General features: G+C 46.4%; 2 protein-coding genes across 2 annotated transcripts; one reads left to right on the forward strand and one right to left on the reverse strand.

The window, feature by feature from the left end:
* Window positions 1-3415: 3415 nt before the first annotated feature.
* On the forward strand, window positions 3416-8154 carry LOC128712113 (transmembrane channel-like protein). Its single transcript, XM_053807009.1, has 8 exons — window positions 3416-3456; window positions 3554-4046; window positions 4115-4440; window positions 4574-4684; window positions 4746-4937; window positions 5013-6615; window positions 6686-6790; window positions 6862-8154. Exons 1-8 carry the CDS (start codon window positions 3416-3418, stop codon window positions 8152-8154), a joined length of 4164 nt encoding a protein of 1387 aa, XP_053662984.1.
* A 1433-nt stretch (window positions 8155-9587) lies between these two features.
* LOC128714510 (uncharacterized) lies at window positions 9588-9821 on the reverse strand. Its single transcript, XM_053809385.1, has one exon. The coding sequence runs from the start codon at window positions 9819-9821 to the stop codon at window positions 9588-9590; it is 234 nt and encodes a 77-aa protein (XP_053665360.1).
* Between the last annotated feature and the right edge of the window lie 1185 nt (window positions 9822-11006).

Genomic DNA, 11006 nt, shown 5'->3' on the forward strand with positions numbered 1-11006 from the left:
AATCGTCCGGCAGTTCGCTATTACAACTCGGTGATGAGGTACCGTACCCGAAGATGGAGGCGCCTAGCACCTCATTCCATACAAATTGGCTGCGTACTTTCCCGAAAAGCGTGCAAATCGCACATCGCACCTGTAATCAGCAACGCAAAAATTAAGCAAATACAATAGCACCCTAATGCGCGCACAATGGCAACCTCAGAGGTGTTAGGTGGGGCCGCTTTTGTTCGAATAATGTAAACGGACATTCGCTTTCGATTGTGATTGGCAAAATTGAACGGGAAACGGTGATTCGTTGCTGATAATCGTTGCTTCGCATCATTTACTAGCGTGACCGTGAACCATTTGAGTGTAATCTAAAATCAGCCTTTTGCCTCTTGCAATGAATGGCATGAAGCCTTACAACCAGACTATCTAAGCTTAGAAAAGCCAGCTAGCTCAAGCTATTGTTCGTGCCGTGGTAAATAGCTCTTCTTCATACTTTCTCTCGTCCGAAATGCCCCTTTGATTGGCCGTTCGCACTGCAACACCTCACCGTTCCTTGAATCGAGAACTCTTTTTCTTAAACGAATACACATCCCCCTTGTTGCCCCCTTGTACTAGGGTCGAGGTAAATTAATTTAGCGTAGTAAGCAATAAAAACACCTCCCTTTCACCACATCAAAAGAGCGCATGTAAGCGCAAACGGTTCCCGCGGTGGTAAAAACGGATCCCGCCCGGAATGGGGAACAGAAAAAGAGATGCCACCATCATTCGATTACTATCAGCACGCGGTAATTTTCACGAAACGCCACACACAAAGCAGCAGCAGCAGGTGGTACATCCTTAAACGGACGGATGCCTTTTACTTCTTTTGCGGGTGTTCGCGAACAGACAAGACCTCGAGGGTGCTTAAGAAAGAGGCGCGCACAGAAGGCAGAAATAATAAAAACATATACCTACGTCACGCTTGGTATGTTCTGCGCTGGGGGATCGGGGGGTTTCTTGTTGTATTTGCCGAACCAATGCTCGTTTCGACGGACGGCCCTTTTCTATGCCGAACGGACATCTCGCGCGATCCAGTTGCGATTAATCCTTCCTTCGGAACGGTTCCACAGTAGTACACCGACCACCGTAGGGTTTAAAAGAATCACGCGAGTTTTTTTTTGCAGTGTCTGTTTCAGTGATTCTGTTCTATTTTCGTTCTTAAATTCGGCGTTTGTTTCTAAGTGAGTCCTGATGGGTGCTTGAATATTTCTTATTCAAAAGCTTGCAGTACAGTGCGATGAACAGTGCACCAGCAATTAGTGTCACTATAAACGGATTCTTAGTTATTATTAACCAGAATTTACCTCTTGAATGTGTGCTTGTGACAAAAAAGGGTATAATTTAACCAACATACTCCAATCGTATAATACAATTAATGATGTCTTTGTCCGTAGCAATAAAATTAACGAAATAATTTTACAGCCATGCTTTCAAACAGATTGCACAGACACTCATAAATTAAGATTTTTAAATGCAATTTAAACCATACTGAAATAATTTGTCGTAAATTTCAACCCATTTGCTGACAACGGTTTTCCCACAAAAGCTCCTCCCTACAACACAAAAAAACATACCTTTTCATTGCTAAAAGGCAAATTGCTACATGGCCCACAAAAAAACCCAAAAACAAAAAGACAAACCACCCACCCAGCCAAATTTACCACCCCTATAGTATTCGGTTGCTTTTATGGCCTTGTAACCATTACACGCCTTTACACACCCTCGCTCCGATAACGCACACACATTCACACAAAACAAAAAAAAAGGTACGACAAGGAAGGGAAATTCCTGTTCCGTGTTTCCGTAGCGCATGAATGGAAATATTCTTCACACCCACGGCCACACCAGCGTTCTAAGACACGCTAATGACACTCGGCTGTCGGGGCATCATCGGTCCCGCTGCTCTTTGTTCGGCAGCAACATTTTTGGGCATCCCGACAGTGAACAGACAAATGAGCAAGCTGTTGTGGCGCAGCTCGCACCGACACCCTTTACCGGCACACGGTCGACCGGTAAAGGCACGCGAATCCGCACAAACGCACAAACGATGACACTTCGGAACACACACACATTTCGGGTGGGTCGTGGAGTTTTCTCACTTTTCCTGCTCATCTATTCAACGCACAGTCGGGGGTTGATGGTTTCCCGCGGAAGGAGGAAGAGAAACTAATTGATGAAACCTTTCCCTACGACACGAAGTTTCCGACGAGTTGAGAAATCGGACGTAGAATTCAAGGATCTATTCCGCATTGTAGACACGTCCACGGTGCGTCACGGTTGAGAGGTGGAGTCCCGTACAAAATTCCAACCATTCTCGATCCATCTACCTTAGCACATTGCCGTCTTTAATTCGTTTCGTTGGTTCAGCACGCATGAACGGTTCGAGACTCAGTGCAAGTGCCAGACCAGTGGCAACATCGAACGACAAAAGGCCGGCAAGCCGAAGCTGCTCCACGAAGCCTGCTGTAACGTAATGAGAACGATTATTAATGGTGCCAGCCATAATCAATTATCATTCGATGTAACATGCTGTTACGAACGAACCGCGCCGTTGCATTCTTCTCGGGGAGGTGGGTTTTGTCCCTTCCTGCTCACCATCGCCACAGATGCTTCGTTATCCTTTTCTGTTCCATTCTCCGACGGTCGGATCCACGTGCGAATGGAAAATTATCGTTCATCCCGTTCTGCACCGGTGGTTGAGTGAATGTGGTTCTTTAAAATCAACCCTGAAACATGGGTGTGGAATGACGTCGACGTCGTCTTCATCGTCGTCGATTATCGGTACGCAACACTTGTTCGATCGATCGAAGTACACATGGAGTCGATTATTTTATACTGGAAACGTCAAGCGGAGTGGTTGTGTCAGTTGTTGTGCGTCCTGTTGCCTGTATTGTTCTATTTATATCTGCGCACCGCTCCGTTACCGAACTTAATTGTGGTTATTTTTGGAGTGTTTGTGGTTTAATCATCGTACCTGCGACGACGGTCACAATTCGACTAGACAGCCGCATGTTTGGTAGACATTCAGCAAACAGCGGTTGTAAAGAAAACTTCCCGTAACAGTTGGAATCATTCTCTAACAGCAATAGTTTCATTTCATACACTCTCGCAGCTTTCACCACCATCATCCGTTTCGCCACAACTCTCTGTCACGTGGGCCTTTCCACCCGTGGGACACTCACCCGACGAATTGCCCGAGGACGCAGATGCCAGTGATTTGAGCACGGAGCTACATCCGGAAGTTATTAGTGTTCCGCCGTCACACGATGGCTCCGGTGGTAGGGTACGGTCTTCTACTGTCGGAAACAATCCGCCGACAAAGGTGTCCGTGGAACAACAGCGCCCCAAGCGCTCAGTGAAAGCGTGCTCTACGACCGAGACCGGAAGCGTTATGAAATCACCGGACGTCGCGGGAGGCACGTTCTTTGGCGGGTTGGTTGATAACGTCACCGGTGTTAACTGACATATCTTAATCGTGCATCTTGTATTTGGACTGTGTTGATTTTTGTTTTCCCCCAAACGACTAAAGTGACTCGGGTTCTGGCATTCGCTGCGAGTCGGACGACGATGAGGACTATTCCGCCAGTATTAATGCGATCATTCAACGGAAAGCAAGTGTTAAGAAAAAGCGCGGAGGCTACAAAGGTGGACATCATCGAAGAACTTCAAGTCCGGCTAGCCAGATGATGGGACTGGCATCTGAACCGATGGCCGATGGACGACGTCGCTCCAGCGTCTACACTACCAGCTCGGGTGAGACGGGAATTACGCTGCCCGGGGATGACCACTCGATTGGACGCGATGAGTCGGCCGGACGGCAGGACAAGCTGTTCGATACGATTCGGCTGCATAAGGAGGTGCTGCAGACGGTCAAACTGCAGCCAATTAGTATGAAGCGGAAGCTACGGCTTGTACAGCAGGCGAAAAGCTACATCACCCGACACGAGGGAGCCTTACAGGAACATTTTACCTCTCGAACGGCACGCAGTTTGCTGGCACAGTTTAACATCTTTCTCACCACGGTAGGTATAATTCTCACGCCACACCATTCCATCAAATCTATCACATGCCCCGCATCATCCTCCGACAGAAATGGCAACAACTACTTCGAGAGCTCGCTAATCTGGCCACCTATCTGATACCGTGGGAATCACGCATCAAGGAAATTGAATCACACTTTGGTTCCGTCGTTGCCTCCTATTTCACCTTTCTCCGTTGGTTGTTCTGGGTTAACGTCGTCATCTCGGTGTTGCTGGTTGTGTTCATCATGGTACCGGAGGAGATTTACGTCGATCCGGTAAAGGCCAAATGTGACATCCGGAAGACCATGTCCAGGCAAGAGTTGTCACTCACGAGAAACTTCAGTACGATCTGGGAGTTTGAAGGTCATCTAAAGTATTCACCATTATTTTACGGGTAAGCAAGGTGAAGAGTGAAAATGGTTGTTCAACGCGCTTGGGCGTCGGAAGCTATTTTCATGCACGAAAAAGAGACTTCAATACTGACGACGGCAAGGAACCTGCCTTTAAACGGTATCTTTCATTTTCAGCTACTACTCCACCTTCTCTGGAGCGATTGCATGGGGATACAATCTTCCTTTGGCTTACTTCTTCACCGGATTGGTCGTGTACATTTACAGCTTTGTGGCCACGCTAAAGAAGTATGCATTACATTCCATTTCTAACCACGTGACTGCTGTTTAATGATAATCTCCCTCCCAGAATGGCTGAAAACTCGCGAATGTCCAAGCTATCCTCCAAAGACGATGAGTACGTGTTTTCTTGGAAACTATTCACCGGTTGGGACTACATGATTGGTCATATGGAGACGGCCCAGAATCGGATGGCTTCCATTATACTTGGCTTTAAGGAGGCACTCTTAGAGGAAGCCGAAAAGAAAAAGGATACGCGAAAGTACAACCAAACAATTTGTCATCTCCGTTCCAGGCGCAAACTAATGGATGTAATTTACGCTATTTGCCTTTCCAGCTGGAAGATTATCCTGCTGCGGATACTGGTAAACTTTCTCATCCTGGGACTGCTAGTCATCTCCGCATACGAGGTCATTCTGGTTGTGAAACGCTCGATGGACATCAAGGAATCGGATTCGTGGTGGAGACGTAACGAAATCACCGTCGTCATGTCGCTCATCTCGTTCTTCTTCCCGATGATATTTGAGGCCCTCGGCATTATGGAGTACTACCATCCAAGGAAGCAGCTCCGCATACAGCTCGCCCGGATCATGGTGCTAAACATGCTGAATCTATACTCACTTATATTCGCTCTGTTCGATAAAATTGCGCACATGACGGGGGAGTTGCGAAGAATGAAACCAACCAACTTTACCTCCTCGGCTTCTTCGTGCTTTCTACCGGAAGCGGGTGCTAGATGGAATGTTACACCTCCCGGTGAGCTGCATTCTGAGCGATCGCTCCTGTTGGATATGTTGGCGGATTTCAACCGTAGTGGTGTTGGACCGGGCACAATGTTGGCTAATGGAAGTAACTGCTTTCGCGTTCCTTTTAACTGCACGGATGTTACTAGTACGGCTACACTCTTGACTACACTACTACTGACAAGCATGTCCACCACGACCCTTCCAGAGCAATCTAGCCCAACGACGGCTATAGCATCGAGTGAGTTACCGACGACTAGCTTCTATCAGACCACATGGAAAGCAAATCGTTCGCCTTATGACGGGTACGATTACGACGAGGAGGATATGGATTATTATTTGGAGTATCGCGCTCGTCTTCTGCCCAATGACAAACTAGAGGGCGTGCCCATCAATAAACGTGAAGCTGTTTACGATGGCATCAGTCGCAGCGACACCACCATTAGTGAAGCTGATAACAACTTTACGGACAATCTTACAACAGTTCAGAGCACTGCTGTACCGACAGTTAGCACGGAAGACTTTCAAACTATGACGTACACCGAACTACACAGTTACGTCACTGGGAGATATAATGATTTTTTGGCCTCTTATTACTACGACTCGGAAGGGGATGACGGCCTAGAGCAAACGGAAAGCGACGATGAAGAAGAAGAGTACAGACTAAATCAATTTTTAACATCGGAAGAAGCGAACGGTTTCCAAACTCCCTCAACTACCGAACATTTCGAATTGGTACCGGATGTTACAACAGAACTTTTTCGCAGCACAGTGTCCATCGAAGATTATTCAACCACTCCCGGAGACCTCCACTCAACTGCAGAACAGCTGGCAACAGAGTCTACCACAGACGAGAATGGCGAAAAGTTTTCTACCACAGAAATGGACAAATCGCCCACTGCACAGTACGACAGCGATGTTACGTCGCAGTTTTACGAATTGGACGAAAATATCTATGCAACCACCTCCGAGACATCAATCATTGAAAAGGAAACGTCTCAAACGTATAGCAGCAGCGAAGGAGAATCTTTGTCAACTACTGAAACACCAAGTCCGTGCTATCGTTGGGTATGTCTACCGGGCAACTTGCAGCACCCAGAGGGTCAAGACAGCAAGTATCGAAACGCAGACATCCGTTCATTGTGCTGGGAAACGATGTTTGGACAAGAGTTGGCAAAACTAACCGTTATGGACTTGGTGAGCATTGCGGATCAATGATAGACTTTTGTGGAAGTTTGAATTGTTACAAGATTAATTACTTTTCCAGCTGGTGACGATTGTGTCGACTCTGGTTTTGGATTTTCTGAGAGCGCTCTTCGTGCGGTTTATGAACAGTTGCTGGTGCTGGGATTTGGAGAAGAAGTTTCCCAAGGTTGGTGGAAGCCTTCAACATGACTTGTATCGTTTGAGGTTTCATTAATTCTTTCGATTGCATCTTTTCAGTATGGAGATTTCAAGATAGCAGAAAATATTTTGCATCTCGTTAATAACCAAGGGATGGTATGGATGGGCATGTTCTTTTCGCCCGGTCTAGCCGTGTTAAACATCGCTAAGCTGGTGATCATACTGTATCTGCGCTCTTGGACCGTTCTAACCTGCAATGTTCCACATGAAGTCGTATTCCGAGCTTCTCGATCGAACAACTTCTACTTCGCACTGCTACTGACCATGCTCTTCCTTTGTGTGCTTCCCGTAAGCTACGCCATCGTATTCCTTGAACCATCATGGCACTGTGGACCGTTCTCAAACTCGAACCGCATATATCATCTTCTCACGAACGCTACCGAGCAAATCATACCGGAGATGATCACCAAGTACATCGTGTCACCGGCCGCCGTCATTCCACTGCTCGTTCTGCTCATCCTGATTATCTACTATCTAATCTCCCTCACCGGTTCGTTGCGTGAAGCGAACCAAGATCTCAAGTTACAGTTGCGCAAAGAACGAACCGAAGAGCGAAGAAAAATGTTTAAAATTGCTTCAAGCACCCAGCAACAAACACCGGGTACTGGAATGGCTGGTATCAATGGACTATCCAGCTCCTGGCATAAAGTGCTCGATTCCACGCAACTCCGTCTTCAATCGACGACGGATAATGCAACTGACTCGGAGAACTCCAGCTCTAAGCGTAAGGAACTGCTACAGCGCATGATGAAGAAGGCACTACAGAAGGAAAGCTCGCTCGGTACGGAAGGAGAGCCTGCTACTGCAGGACAGCAAAATTTGACTGCCGAATCGCCATTACCGATCTCACCGCCTGTCATTGGAACGATTAATGAAAAGAATCGGTCCTCTGGACAGGTTAAACCCAAGCCCAAGGACGCTAAGGATGCTACCGACACGGATGTGTTTCGTTTCGATCGCCGTGCAGTAGAACAGATGAATCGTCAAGATGGAGAGGCAGAACCGGGCCAAGGTGCTAATGATGGAGAAACTGGTAGAAAAAAGTTCGAAAAAACTCGCCCTTCAACGGCGGAACGGTTCCGAATGGCGGCGCAGGCCGAACGACGGCGCACCCAAAGCAAACTGGCAGCAGGGAAGATGGCGGACAAAACAGCCGATTGGATTGAAAAGATTCCAGTCATTACGATCAGCAAAACATCGAGCGATGAGTGCATCATCGATTCTGATCTGGAGGATCCATACGATCCTGCTATTACGACGACAACGGAATTGACTCTCGAAAGACGACCGGGCCGTTCGTCGTCAAACAAGAAACCGTCTACGGCAAGCTAAAGTGCAATTGTTGTATTTTGAACATTTACTTACCCCAATCCGTACGTTGTATGTGAAACAAACGAGCATTTGTGTGATCTATGTGTGCACTACTTTGTATGTGTATTTTTTATTATTACATTAAGTATTTGAAAGATTTAGATGTCGTTGGGCAATTTTCAGGACTTTAACACATAATATATTGAATGTTGGACGTTTTTAACCAGTTTAAGATACGGCGACGTAAACATACGTTTTGTGTGTTAGTTAATGTAAATTGATTGAAAGAAAAAAAATACACGTTGGACTTGTTTTACTTTTGTTGCCACTATTGATATCACGCATTCAAAATCACTGCGCGGAACATCACTAACTACACTTGCACACACACACACACACACATGATGACCACCGTCGCCAACGTTCACTTTGTACACTAACCAAACAATTCCCGAAAGTCCTGCGAATTTTGGTTGGAAGCATGTTAACGAACGGTGCTGAAACATTAATAATCGTTTTACTTACCATTTTAGGCAAATCATTTACATTTTTCGCATTAATTTTTAATCTTGACCTTATCAGAACACAACACACACTACATTTCCTTGGCAAGTACAACTATGATCTGTCAAACAATACAAACAAATTTGTTACTTGGGAGCCCGTCAATGACATTTGCTGCAAAAACAGCTGGCTATACACAGGCGGTCGATGCAATCATCCATTCCGCGTAAATAAAATATTCGTATTTTCGCACAATAAGAAGATAATTTATTTTCGATTAATGTTTGCTCCAAGGAATATCACAGTATTTTTACTAGAATTGAACGCACAACTCCGTGCGAAAGCTGAAATTAATTCCTCATATATAGTCACGATCGCGATCACCATTGTATGTAGTCAACCTATGCGCGTAGAGGTTCTTCCTTCTCTGTCTCGAATTTCGGCTGCATGTGTGTTGTGTGTGTGCGTGCGTACGGGTGTAAGCAGCATCTTGAGGTGTGTGTTTTTGAACGGCCGAGGCATTGGCAATCCATCCCAGCGCATAAAACATTGTCGTCGAGATCTCGCCGTGCTGAGCATCATCTCCAGATGTCGTTGCTGACATCGACGGGATCGTGTTTGTAGTTTGAAGGTGAAGCGCCTTAGATAGATTGTATGTTTTATCCGGTGCTGTTTGTTGCGTTTTGTTCTGTGAAATTGTTGAATGCTTCTCGTTTCTCTGCATTCTTTATTCGATCGTAGGTGGTAGCATAAGCAGCATGTGTTGAAAGCTGCATATTGTTTTACATACACGCGTGTGTATTAGTGTTGGAGAGTGCGTGTTTTTCTTTCCTGCAGTGTCGTTTCCCTCGCCAGCTTTATGCAGTGTATGCAGTTTTGATTTTGTTTTCGTTAAAATTCTTCAAGCGCACGCTCAACGAACGGGAAGAAATGTATTCCGCAGTCGCCTTCTAATGGTGCCCTGGCTCCATTTGCTTCCGTTTCGATTCGGCCCATTTTTCCTTGTTGGCTGGCATGTTCGCCAACGTATGGAGCTTGTAGAACAGTGGCAGCGACAGTCCGAACGCGACAAAGTAGAATCGCCAGATCCATTGATTTTTGAAATAGTGCTGGTACGGGAACTGCACCATCTTCGCGGTGAACGTGTAGGGGAATTTCACTGGACGTCCCACTGGTTCCGACATTTTTGCAGCTCAACAGAATAGTTGACTGTGTGAAAAACTGAACTGTACTGAATTAACTGGAGCCTCGTTTCGAATGTCTATTCCAGGGCCTGCTATGTTGCGACATGTGTCGTGTGACATGTATTTCCAAGCAAACTTGCGTACATTCTGCCAAATCAACTTTTTAAAAAGATCGTTTAAACTGTGAGCAAGTATGTAATGTATTGCTAGACAGATTAAACTATTCGAAAGAAAGAAGCAAATGTGGAAAGATCAGCAAAAAAGTTCTCCACGGCTGCGCGAACATAACAGGGCAGTGGCAATATACAAAGTTAATCGAAAGTGAAATTACACCAACTGAAGGAAACAAAAAACGGAACCCGTGCATGCGGTCGGATAGATGTGTTGTTCCGGTATACGGGCTTCGTGCCGTTTCTGTGGCGGTTATCAATGGGCAACAGATAAGCTCTCGAGTGTGTGGTTAGTGACGGCTGTTTATTCTACAGCTGGTGATGTAAACCGTGCATCTCCGACGCTAGAAGCAGCGAAGCTTGAATGAGGAAAAAGTTACACATCATTCTAAATCTGGACACAATTTCCCTCCGATGTGTAGGAATGCGTGTGTTATCAAACCGTTGTAGTAGTGCTGACGGCAGGGCTGTAGGTAGTGAGCGATCGATGCGTTTCCTCGTTGAGCATATAGCGGGAAGTTCACAAACGCGAAGAGAGATCACCGAGGCGCATTGCTTCGGCCAGCAGCATATTTTACAGTCGCATAGGAACAGAGAGTGAGAAAAGTTGGCCGAGGAGAGTCTGGTTTTGGGTGTGCAGCATTGGTTAGCATAAGTGGAAAACGCGCTTTCGGGTGCTTTATTCACGTTCAACAAACACACCCAAACTGCTGGTGCCCTTTTTCGTGGATGTGTGTGAGCCGTATTTCCAGAAGAACCGATGGCCCGCAATATTGTTGGTGGTGAGGGGGAGGGGGAGGGTGAGGAGAGGGTTCTTCGAGGGAGGGTAAATGCAAGGGGGGGCACGTGTGCAATCGGAGATGGTGCATACTTGGTGCTAGCGGCTCCCCACACAGCACTAGATAGCCCGCCTTCAAGAAACGGCCAGTATCTTCCACAAATCCCCAACACGAAAAGGTTGATCTTTGCTTTGCGATCATCATTTTATCAACTCTGATGACGCCATCTGCACAAC

This window comes from Anopheles marshallii, chromosome 3 (assembly GCF_943734725.1).
Source record: "Anopheles marshallii chromosome 3, idAnoMarsDA_429_01, whole genome shotgun sequence".
Taxonomy (NCBI): domain Eukaryota; kingdom Metazoa; phylum Arthropoda; class Insecta; order Diptera; family Culicidae; genus Anopheles; species Anopheles marshallii.

Excerpts from the sequence above, each read along its gene's own strand:
- LOC128712113 (XM_053807009.1), top strand. The coding sequence starts at position 3,416 with ATGAAATCACCGGACGTCGCGGGAGGCACGTTCTTTGGCGG. Across the intron at positions 4,938-5,012 it reads AAGAAAAAGGATACGCGAAA|CTGGAAGATTATCCTGCTGC; the intron begins GTACAACCAAAC and ends TTGCCTTTCCAG. Across the intron at positions 6,791-6,861 it reads TGGAGAAGAAGTTTCCCAAG|TATGGAGATTTCAAGATAGC; the intron begins GTTGGTGGAAGC and ends GCATCTTTTCAG.
- LOC128714510 (XM_053809385.1), bottom strand. The coding sequence starts at position 9,821 with ATGTCGGAACCAGTGGGACGTCCAGTGAAATTCCCCTACACGTTCACC.